Source organism: Neolamprologus brichardi, chromosome 3 (assembly GCF_056152115.1).
Source record: "Neolamprologus brichardi isolate AB-2024 chromosome 3, ASM5615211v1, whole genome shotgun sequence".
Taxonomy (NCBI): domain Eukaryota; kingdom Metazoa; phylum Chordata; class Actinopteri; order Cichliformes; family Cichlidae; genus Neolamprologus; species Neolamprologus brichardi.
The window spans coordinates 21,621,007-21,633,528 of NC_142106.1; the positions used below are offsets into that span (position 1 = coordinate 21,621,007).

At 39.0% G+C, this 12,522-nt stretch overlaps 1 protein-coding gene across 5 annotated transcripts; it reads right to left on the minus strand.

Moving 5' to 3' along the window:
* Window positions 1–10,296: 10,296 nt before the first annotated feature.
* Window positions 10,297–11,988, minus strand: LOC148103873 (tripartite motif-containing protein 16-like). Of its 5 annotated transcripts, XM_087834069.1 has the most exons (3): window positions 11,939–11,973; window positions 11,505–11,803; window positions 10,297–11,432 (listed from the first exon to the last, which is right to left on the minus strand). In XM_087834069.1, exons 1-3 carry the CDS (start codon window positions 11,971–11,973, stop codon window positions 10,297–10,299), a joined length of 1,470 nt encoding a protein of 489 aa, XP_087690195.1. The 5 variants fall into 5 exon arrangements, with proteins under 5 accessions (XP_087690195.1, XP_087690193.1, XP_087690190.1 ...); XM_087834067.1 differs by having other exon boundaries at window positions 10,297–11,803; XM_087834064.1 differs by having other exon boundaries at window positions 10,297–11,598; window positions 11,677–11,973.
* Window positions 11,989–12,522: the final 534 nt, after the last annotated feature.

Consider the following 12,522-nt stretch of genomic DNA (forward strand, 5'->3'; position numbering starts at 1 on the left):
AATGCCCAAGACATCTATAGAAATGTAAATCGCCGCTTGATTCATTCATTTGCTTAACTTGTTTTGGACGTAAACAAGGTGCGAATAGGACACCGGAAACAAAGCTCCCCGCAGGAGTTTCCACACTGGAAGTAGCATATGCTAACGTGCACATAGTCTATTTCCCATGTTGGGTTTTACATGTGAAACACTTTGCACTGAAATTGATGGAAAATACAACAAGGTTTCTTCAACCTGACAAAATGTTAGACATAATAGTGTCTAATGAATGTATCTGGGGACTTTGAGTAAAAATGTGCCTGTTGTTCTTATGAACCCTGTGTCTCAAATGTTTCATTTTCATGTTTGTTTTCCTTTTGTCCCTGTCAAGTTTATGCATCTTAGTCTCTGCCTCAGTGTCTGTTTCCTGTCTTATTTTTGCCCTTTGTGCATTTAAACCCTTAGTTAGGAGTAAATGTGGATTTCCTGTGGCAAACATGAATGTCAGTTTCTCGGTTTATGAAGGTCACCTTTAACTATGACAGTGCTGAGATACGGACCTCCTGTGAAGTTGTCACCATACTAGTGATGAGCAAAGCGAGACTTCGTGAAACATTTGAAGTCTTTGTGCTTGTATTGATGATTCCAAACAATCTGAAACCATCTCCACAGTGGCACCTGCTGGACAATTTGGCTATTGTCACGTCTTGATCATATTCTTTGAAACAGTGACACAGACAAGTTCTGCACAACTTCAAACAAAACCACTTATTATATCAGACTATCAATATCTTCGATCAATACATGTTTTGGAGAAATATTCCAAAACAATTTGGGTAATTAGTGGTACAGTAGAGTACTAAGGTCACATTAATGAAAGGAAGGAGATTTACCTCAAAATAGTATTTTGAGAGAAGTCGAAATGTGGAGATTACAGTTGTTGTTTCCAGCCAGACAAATGCCACAGCAGCTATACCCTCACAGAGAAACAAATCAATCAGCTGGCTTACCGTGTCTTGTGATACAACATGCATCCTCTTCATTGCACAAGGGTATAAAAATCAATATCCTTGCTTCTGTCCATTGCCAGACATTTCAGTTTATACAGTTTTTATTAATCCATCCAACAACTTTGTGTGTTTGTTCCCTTCTGATCTGATGCAGCTTTCTGCACCACCACATTGGTCTTATAACTCTCACCACACTGTTTATGTGCTAAAAGAGAAATAATTTTAATAAATACCAATTCTGAAGTAGAATTTCACTAACTCATCTACACAAGTCATTTAGTAGACTGTATATAAGCCATAAGAGTTTTGTCTACAAACAATTGTTAACTCCACATTTCCACTTCAAAAAAATATATAAATCAGTAATATATGTTTTTATTTATGTGGCCTCTAATAATTTCCGTTTTATATATTAATCACAGTGAAAGTGTGTGTGTGTCCTCCCATGCTTAGAAGTCTGGGCGGTTAAGTTAATTTGCCAAGTTTGAATTAGCAACTAAGGAAGAAACAGGAAGAAACAAACTTGGAGTACTTGATATTGAGTAACAGCTCTTGTCTTTTGTGGCTCACTTTGTTGCTGCAGCAGTGGCTGTGACATGAACTCTGCCTCATGTGTTCAGAGAGCGGCACACTTCACCAAACTTGAAGGAGCTATGTATGTGTGTTTTGCTTTCATTTGTGTTTCCACCTCTGGCCACCAGGTGGTGCTCTTTTGTGTTTTCTTCTCAGCTGAGTTGTATTTTATGTCCCGTTAATTAGGAGACAAACAGATATATCAAATTTAAACCATTTAAACTGGCTCAAATAAAAGACCTCTTTAGTAACACTGACAGCAGAGAAAACAAACAGTACTGGAATCCACCTGCTGGAGGCGCTGTGAGCTCACTGGACCAAATCAAACAGATTAAAATACTCCTGTGTACTTTCCTCTTTCTTCAATTCTTAACATTTCAGATTATTTTTTTATCCTACTCTCATTTTCAAAGATGCATTTTTTCATTTATTTACCAATTTTTAATGATTTTGGTTAAATGAATCCAAACAGTCACTTTTAAATACTTTCTAAGAAATAAAATGTTGTATTTACTCCCCCCAGTTATGTCAACTGGTTCCACACAACTGGGCTAGTGAAATATAAAATGTATGATACTTTTAATTTGAACAATAAATTTTAAGTAGATCTGATAAACCTACTCAACCAAAACAAGCTCTACTGAAACTGTAGGATCAAATCATTTTAACAGAATTGCAACTTACTGTATATAAGTTTGTAAATTAAATAAATCCAGTTTGTTTAGTTAACCTAACTTTAATAACACTTAGTGTAAAACATGTTGAAGCAAACTTTGAGCTGTTCAAATGCTTCTAGATCAATGCCTTTACATGTATGCAAGTGCATTTTAAGTGCAGGAGGACAATTAAGATACAGAATTTAATGTTAAACTGAAATTATTAAAACTGGAAAGTGTTGTAATTCCAACATTTTTAACATTAACTTGGCTTAAGTAATGTAGACTTGCTTGGGTTACAATGAAAAGCTCACAATCCAGCCCTATAAACAACAGGTAGAAATCACGGTCTGGCAATTTTTGTCCATATTTAGAGGAAACATTTTCTTCAAAACTTAAAGTCCAAAGTTAGGAGCAGTCTTGTTCAGTGTAGCTGGATGGTGGTAAAAGTTCAACAGGAACAAAGAAGGCAGAAAAGTGAAAATCTTTGCTGAAGTTTGTGTGGAAGTTCAAATTGAACCGTTTCTAAAGTGCAAGGAGAAGAGTTCAAGAGCCTTGAAACCAGTTCCTCTATAGTTCATTGCAGGTTGTGCCACTCAGTTTGTTTTTCAGAAACTACACCTTCACTGATAGGCTGTCCCCATTCACCTCCATCAGCAGGAGGGCACACCCCTTTGCCACATCACTAGGAGCTTGTAGCACAGTGCATTCTTCAGTGATGACACCTTTGTCTTCAGGTGAATCTGCAGAGTCTGCTCCTTCATGTCTGACAACATAGACTCCCAAAGTCAGCTGCTCTGTTTCTCTGCTTGCACTAAGATCCACATCCTTAACTTTTTCATATCTCTGTTTCATCAACCACTTGTTCCATATTAAACTCTGATGTAGCTTTAAGACATTTAAAGAAATAATACCAAACAAAAGTGAAACTGAGCGTGAAAAAGCTTCTGTCACTTTTGTTCTTTACATGCTGCATCCTGTTGTGTCCACATTTTTGAAAGATGTCAAAGTTTGGTGGATAAAAAGCAAAGCTGGAGCTGAATTAACTGTGGTGGAAATTGGGGCAAAATTGGAACAAATGTTGTCGTCAGTGCTGGAGAAGTGAAGGCACAAAGCAGAAAGATGTCCCAGGTATGAGGAACGAGCTTCATAGTACAGATCCCAGGAACACGTGATGAGACATGATGATCCAAGTCAAGGTTTTGTTATTGTGTCTAAATAAGAGTGAAGTGAGGTGGAGACACTCTGTATAACTGTGTTTAAAGTCTAATAAAATATGCATCCGTGTTATTTTACACCACTGACTCGTCTGCATTTGTCTCTGCCTGTCAGCCTACATATCACAATAATAACCAAGTAATTAATCACCAAATGGAGACTGTGACACTGATACAAACTAAACTGCAGCTCATCGTTGTTGTTCTGGATCTTTAACTTTCTTGTTCGTCTCTCGTCATCAGTGAAAACAGTCTGACTTATAAAGGCCGTTGTATGGACTGATAACATCCAAAGCAGGTGCAGTGTGACCAAAAGCAGCAGGTCTGTAGATGTTAAACTGGACTGTTAGCCTGTTGCTGTGTGGGTGTTAATCATTAAATGCTGATTATTACACTGACTACACAAAACTACATGAACTACCAGCTTCAACTGATAATTAAAAAGAAAAAAGTTTATTAAGTGTATCCTGGCATTTTAATTTTTATTTTTAAATACTTTTTGTTATTTGACATTTTTCATAGTTGTTTTTTTTGTGTCCTCTGTAGATGTGATTCTGGAGTTTTGTATTTTAGGTCATCTGTTGTTGTGGTTCTTTGTAAAGATGTTCTCAGTTCTTGGTTTACTGGTTGTGGGATTGTTTCACATCCTCGCTTTGTTAGTTCAGTGTGCTCTTTCATGTGTTCTTTGTTGTGTTGTACTGTTTACCTGCCTGTATGCTTGCTTTACTTCCTGCATTTTTGTTAATTTTATAATTTGGACTCTGATTTAGATTTTTATCAACCAAAGACATGGCTCGTGCTTTCTTTGTGAACTCTGCAGATTTGCATTTGGCTCCTAACCTGCTCCCTCCACAGTATGACAGTTTTATAGCTGCGGTGACAGTGCCAAGCCAACATCTTTTTAAATAGTCAGAGAGTGGGTGAGGTGGAGAAACAATATCTTGCTCTATAACTGTTGTGGTTTCATTCACCACAGTTCTCTGCAGTGGAGCCACAGACCACAGCCAAGCAACGACTGGGTTCTAAGATACCTGTGTACTCAGCTTTAAGGTCAGAGACACCAACAGTAAACTGGTTTTTGACTAAAACAGTGACAGCAGGGACTACAGGAACTGGAGACAGAGTGACAGCACAGTAGCTCAGGGGAGCAGTCTCAGTAACACATAGGACGAGGAAACCACTGTGAATCCTACCTTAAAAATACCTTCACTCAAGTCCAAAGTGCTGATGAGAGAGCATAAAGTCCAAAGCTAAGATGGCATTGGGCCTCAATACTGGTAGCAGCAGACAGGATTTGCTTTCACTCTTTTTGTCATGGATTACAGGTCACAAAGGACTCAAATGCAAGACTTGCTCAAAGAGTTCAGTGTATTTATTTACAGTGACACACAATTCAAACAGATCAACAAGTGAAGGTCCTGGGCCTCCACACAATTTGACAAATCAACTCAGATCCAGAACTTCTCTCCCAAAAACACAATCAGCTCATTGCTTTCCAGTCTCCCCAACAGAATCAGCATACAGGGAAACTGGAGCTAAGTATTTCTCACAAAGGCAAGTAGGACAGGGTCCTCAGTCCCACACATACTAAAAGTCTGCCACTATCTTAAGCATCCACAAACGAGGACATCGGGAATAGGTGCGTAATTACTCCAGGTGCTTGAAGGTGGAAAAAGAGGAAGGTTCTAAGCTTAAGTTTTTCCTTGCTGTGATCAGGTGACCCTGAATCCTTTTTAATTATGCTGCCATAGGTCTAGACTGCTGGGGGCTTCCCATGATGCATGAAGTGTTTCTTCTTTACTTGAATTTTTCCCTCACTATGTGTTTGCACACTTCTATGCATTTAATCATTAGAGATGATTAATCTCTGGCTCTCTTCCCCAACAAGTTGCAGCAGAAACTTAAAAAGGAATTTTTCCTCCCCACTGTTACCTGGTCATGTGATTGTTGGTGCATTCTCTATGTTATTGTAGGTTCTTTGTCTTACAATCTAAAGCATCTTGAGCAGACTGTTTTTATGTTATGTTGCTGTAGAAATAAAATAGAACTGAACTGAATGTGTGTCACATAGGTGCACCGTGCTGTGCATTTATTAGCTTATTCCAGTAGAAACAACAGCTGTAGTGTATGATCTCAGGTGGTATGATATTCATGACATTTTTACATTCAGGGTCACTTTTAATTAAATTCAAAGCATGGCTCACGTGACAGGAGAGTTACTTTTATAATCTCACACAAATGGTTCAGGACAGAAAGTCTGATCACTCAGTTAATCATATACAGTAACTAAAAACAAGACAACAGTCTAGTTAATTGAAGTTTGCCACTCTCAGCATGGTTATATTCAGTCTTTCTGCTCTGCATTGATTTTACATGTTGATTTTGGATCTAAATTAGAGCAGGAGTGGGAAACTCCAGGCCTGAAGGGCTGGTGTCCTGCAGGTTTTAGATCTCACCCTTGTTCAACACACCTCTGGAGAACTTCAAGGCACATAGAGGAATTAGGTAAGCTATTTAAATGAGCTGTGTTGGATCAAGGACACATCTCAAACCTGCAGGACGGCGGCCCTGAGGCCTGGGGTTCCCCACCCCTGTGTTAGAGGAACAGTGAGCGGGATTTCCATAAGAGTAACAGGGAAGGAATTCAAAATAAATAATAAATAAATCATTGCATTAGCAACCCAATAAATAAAAGACATTTACCGAAAATATAGCATGCATCATATATTACACAATGTAGCAGTCTGGATTGTGTGGTGTCTCTTTAGGACAGCCTAAGCTAAAGTTTAATGCTGTTTGGGAGAAAACAACATAATTTCAAATATTTATTTCAATGATTTCTGTGAATTATTCATTTTAATTAGATATAATTATAAAATTCCTTACTGACAGTGAAATTTAACACAATCAACAAATAAATCTGTTTAGATGATGAGTCAGAGGGTGTGATCCAGGTTAATGATATAATCAGGAACGGGCTTACTGGTTTGCTGACAGTTGCCATGAGCAGTTACTGATGTTTCAGTGTAGGACAACCTGAATTTACATAACCGGTTTTCAACAAGTAGTGACTGAGTTAAATGAAGCAATCAAAACAAGCCGGGAAGCTGATTGTAGACATTTTCACACAGTTTCAGTTTTCTCTCCATTGTTTATTCACTGAGCAGCTTTCAGATGTGGTGGAATAGAGACTCCCATCATGGATGTGCACCTGACAAATATGCAGCATCTGTGTGACACTGTCATGTCAATATGGATCAAAATCTCTGAGGAATTTTAATACAGAAACTTGGAACTCTGAGTTATAATAAAATGCCCAGTGAATGTGAAATATAAAAACATTTAAAACAGATAAAATAAATGGAGGTGACTGCACTCACCTCCATTTTGCATGGGGTTAATTTGCATAGCAGAGCTCTCCAAACTCTTGAATATTCATCACAGGTGTAGATGCAGGAAATAATGACGTAAACAAAAATAATTGGCTGCACGGCATGGGGCTGGAGGAGACGCACCAGTTACATCAGGAAAGAGATGAAAAAGCTTGTGAAGTGGTTGAGACTCGTGCAGCAAACAAGAGACTCCTCCCACCAAACATATTTGAGCTGTCCTGTGGGATGGGAACGACTCACTGGTTCAAAAGACGCCAAGGTGATAATGGTAATAATAACAAGTTCAAATGGATAACGCTCTTGAGTTGTTCTTGTATAATTTGGAGCTCTGAGCTGTTTATTATATAGACTGATGGCAAAGTCTGCATAAAAACAGAATAAGAAATTTAATTTAATTTAAGCAACTACTGAATGATGGCTGTGAACTTGAAGTGAACTCATTTATAATGTTGCTTTTTTTTATATTATAATAACCTGCTGACTTATGATGTTTAAAACTTACACTGTGATATACACAACATGTTTATAGTATTAACATTGTCAGCTCTTACTCAAAGATGGGTTTTTGTATTTACTGACTGAAGGTCAGCGGAAGAGTCTGAGAGTTAACAGACTTTAGTGTTTCCCTTTTCATTTGTTAAAATAGCGCCACCTTGTGACATTTCTTTATACTACTGCAAATACTACTCTGGATTCAGTGAACTGTTCTCGATTAAACTTTGAACATACAAGTGTCTGTGGTTTTATTTCTTTTTTCTTTGCACATCTACTTCAACCTGAGACACCGATTTTTGAGTTCAGATGGCTGGTGTGGGATTGTTGGTGTGGCATGCTTTATAGGAAACAAACTTCAAATAAACTTGGGGAGAACAGTCACATGAATTTATTTTTTAAGACATGACTTAAACAAAGTGACTGACTTTATCCAGGTTAGTTCAGACCCTCAAACTCATGACCTGAACCCTTGAGTTAGGGTCCTAAAGTAGGAGACCGAGCGAGGCTTCAAATCTAATCAATGAAAGTTTTAAACTGACTGCGTATCTCACAGAGGGCTAGTGTTGTGTAATGAAGATGGAGTAATGTGGTTTTGTTAAAACATGGGGAAGCTGGGTTTAAAAATTCAGGGATTAATTTCTTCATATAAACTGTTTCCTGCATTGTTTAAGAGTTTTTAGACTCACAGCAAGTTTAAAAAACAGTATTGTAAGTTCTTCTAGATCAAATAAGAGATTCAGATTTCTGTGTTTGTGTTGGTGCTGAAACTGGTTCCATTTTAATAAGTCACAGGACATATTAAGTCATCTCCAAGAAGACAGTCTACTGAAAATATTCCCCATAGACTCCAGACCACAAAAACTAAGTAGTTTCCTTCCAAGACATCAATGTCACAACAGCTACACAAACCTCAGTCAACACAAACAACACAAACTGACTGAAATTTGTTGGTCCTCACTAGTTGGTTTAAATAAACTCAGTAAAAACTAAGCAATGGCAGCTTTTTGTATTCTCCTAAAATCTCTTCATCGTGTGCAGAATATTGTAAGACCCTGCGTATATCAGCAAATACCAGCAAACTTTCATTGTAGAAACAGGAACACAAAAACCAAAAGGTACAAACACATCACCTTCTTCCATATAAGCACCACGATGCTCTTAGTGGTTCGTTAGTTGAATGTGAAGTTGTTTCTGATTACAAAGCTCTCGGTACTGTGTGGGACTTCCTCTGAGATGAACACAGGAAGTGTTTAAACCTACTTTCACCTCACAGTTTAATTTTGAATGAGACAACGTCACAACCCAACAGACAATCTCACTTTATTTTTTTTATTTTTTTTTTATTTTTTTATTTTTTTCCTTCAGACAATCTCACTTTAAAGTGGTGTGACTGACTTGGCTGATTTGTGAACAGTGAAAACTTCTAATCAGTTCACAAAAGGCCGAGTCAAAGGAGTTTCTGAGTATCTTTTCCCCAAACCTTCTCTGCTCTCATGAGCACTTCACCAACAGTACAAATACCTATGAAACGCTTTACTTTCACTTTAATTACAAATTAAATAGTTTATTTAATGCTTGCTTTCAACAAAAATGAATCAGCCATTAATTTCACCTGACCCTGAACTTTTGCAAGTGGAAAAAAACATTTTCTATGTTTTCTTGTAGATCACGGCTTCCTCTTGGACCCTTTCAGGTGGAACTCTTTCTATCCAAGTGACTTTTCTCAGACTTCCAGAAAGTAGTCACAGAGTTTCCTCGTGCAATCAAAACAACCCTATAGTTCACAAAATAGGTCCTTTTGAACACCCGTTCAGTTCAGCTTCTACCAAATCAAACCTGAGTCATCAGTCTTATTCAAACTGTGTGTGACAAGTGCTTGATCACATGTGTAATTATTATCAGGTGTAATTTTGATGAGTAATGCAAGTTAGAGTACTACAGTCATACTAACCTGACATGAGTCAGCACTTAAACTGTGTATGTTGATACATACTCTATATTACCAAACGTATTTGCTCAACTGTCTTCACACACATATAAAACTGAGGGACATCCCATTCTTAATCCACAAGGTTTAATATGATGTCAGTCCACCCTTTGTAGCTAACTCTTCTGGGACGGCTTTCCACAAGGTTTAGGAGAGTTTATGGGACTTTTTGGACATTCTTCCAGACACATATATGTGAGGTCAGACACTGATCATTCAACATCACCACTTGTGTATAACTCTGCTGATTTTATTCCCTTTGTGTCCAGGCTGAGATTCCAGGTGTCTCCCTCAGTTCATTTTCTCAAAATCAGAAGCATCAGATTTGTGGAGACGTTCTGCCTGCCAGACACAGCTCAGGGCGATTAAACATGTCTATCCTCCACAATATACAGGCCTGTATCATTTAGTGTCTGTATTTAAATGTATAAATGATCAAGTGTGATCAAACTTTTCATATGAAAAATAATATTAAATGTCAAACATTAAGTGTTTAATTTTTGTTACATTTTAAAAGTTCAAACCTCAAACACATTAAGTTTACAGTCATATATGATCAAGAAAATCAACAATCTTCACATCTCAGAAACTGGAACCAGCTTTAAATGTGACTAAAATAATGATAAAACAATCAGTTCTCTAATCATTGACTAACTGATGAATCACTGCAGCTCCAATATATTGTTGCATTTGACAACCCACTACAGCAACTACAGAATAAAACCACTAACCAGACTGATGACAGATTTCAAACATGCTGAATATGAAGAGTAGTATCATTTAAACTCACATGATTATCAGCCATAAGAACAAATTCAGATTTATATTGATGTAAGGTATATAAATGTAAGTACAGTTTGAATCAGTGCAATATTATTTTCACACATCAATGGACCACTGAACTTCTCAGCTTCTAAAATGTAAAGCCTCATTTAGAAACTACACAAGTACATATAATGGTCAGGGATCAACATGAACCTGTCTTCTCTATTTGACTTTAATCAACTCTGCAGTGTCTCCACCAGAGTAATAAAGCAAAAGTCCAGCACAGAGCGGCTGAGTGAATGTGGTCTGGACTCTGTGGAGGAGAGTCATGGTTTGAGAGACGCTGTAGAAAGACAGAATACCTGCTCTGTGATCCAGGTACACTCCTACTCTGGAGGACCGAGGACCTGAGAGGACAGTTTGGACTTTGTTGTGCCAAAATGTACATCTGTTTGTGTTACAATATAATGCCCAAGATTTGTCATTTTTTCCAAATAAACATTCACCGCCCTTCCCTGCTCTGCTGATATTCTTGTATGCGACTGCTACACAGACTCTTTCACCTCTCCACTCCACCTCCCAGTAACAACGTCCAGTCAGACTCTCTCTACTCAGGACCTGAGGCCATACGGTGAATCTGTCTGGATGATCAGAATAAGACTGTTGTTGTTCCATAAATGTTACTTTTCTGTTCCCCTCAGATAATAACAAATGTGTGTTTGCTGTGTTTGGATCCAGTGTGATTTCATGTGAATATTTTAAGAATCCAGCTCTGGTCTTTGGCTCTGGTGGTGACAGTAAAACATCCTCTTCAGTGACTGTCAGTGAGATGTTTGTCCATTCCTCTTTCAGAATGTCCTGTAGTTTATCTCTGGTCTCTGACACAGCTGCTGTCACATCCTCAAAGTACCTCAGAGGACGAATATTGATGCTGGATGAGTGTGTAGACTCACTGAGTGCTGACAGTGAGGGGTAGTTGTGTAGAAACTGGTTGTGATCCTCTGTGTGTGAGAGCTGCTCCAGCTCGCCGTCTTTCCTCTTCAGCTCAGCGATCTCCTGCTCCAGCTTCTCCTGAAGCTCTTTGATTCGACTCACTTCAGTTTCCTGCTGGGATCTGACCTGCTGCTTCACATCAGAGCTTCTTTTCTGGATGAGACGGATCAGCTCAGTGAACATCTTCTCACTGTCCTCCACTGCTTTATCAGCAGAGCCATTGATGGCCTCCACCTCCTGTTGAAGCAGCTTCACATCTTTCTCTCGCTCCTGTATTCTCTGCTGGATGTTTAGTCGTCTTACCTCGAGCTTCTTCTGCTTCTCAGTCCTTTCTGCTGCAGCTGGGACTGTTTCATGTCCTTTATGTTCATCCATCAAGCAGAGGTAACAGATACTCTGCTGATCAGTACGACAGAAAATCTTCATCACCTCATCATGACGAGAGCAGATGTTCTCCTGGAGCTTCTTGGAGGGGGCCACCAGCTTGTGTTTCTTTAATGGCGCTACATCATAGTGAGGTTGGAGGTGTTTCTCACAGTAAGAGGCCAGACAGACTAAACAGGACTTGATGGCTTTCAGTTTCCTCCCAGTGCAGACATCACAGGCCACATCTTCAGGTCCAGCATAGCAGTGATCAGCTGGAGCAGCTTGGAGTCCAGTCTTCTTCAGCTGCTCCACTAAAGCTGCTAACATGGTGTTTTTCTCCAGGACAGGCCTCGGTATGAAAGTCTTCCTGCACTGAGGGCAGCTGTGGATTCCCTTCCTGTCCTCTTCATCCCAGAAACTTTTAATACAGTTCATGCAGTAGCTGTGTCCACAGTTTGTAGTCACCGGATCTTTCAGTAGATCCAAACAGATGGAACAAGAGAAGGTTTCTCGGTCCAGCTGAACTCCTTTCTGTGCCATTTCTCCTCTCAGTGTCAGTGACTGTGTGAGTTTCTCTTCCTTAAAACTGAAACTAGTCTGAGCTCTGATCTCAACAACATGTTTCTGCAGTGAATGGAGCCTGTCAGCTCTTACACGTCACCACATGTTGGTTACACCCATCTTCAAAGTTCAGATCTGAAGGGGAGGGAACGAGGAAACACGTGGGCAGAGAGGAGGTGCTGTGTTTAAGAGCAGGAAGAAGAGGGAGGGTTATCAGGCTGTGCTTCACTCCAGGAGGAGGAGCAGTTTGAGAGCGATACTGTGTGTTTAACCCTTTTATTTACTGCTCACATCAACTTTTAAGCTTGTTAACACTTTCTTCTATATAAATAAACTTCAGTTTAGAAATGTCAGAGCTGAAGTTAACAAACAGTCCTTCAGTTTCAGTCTCAACAGGAGGACAATGATCCTAAACATAGAGATAAGGCAGCCACTTACATGATGCTTATGTTGCATTTAAGTTTGTGTTCATTTCAATTGTTTCTGTCCCTCAAACACCATCAAAGGTGAGAGGGTGCAACAGGTGTA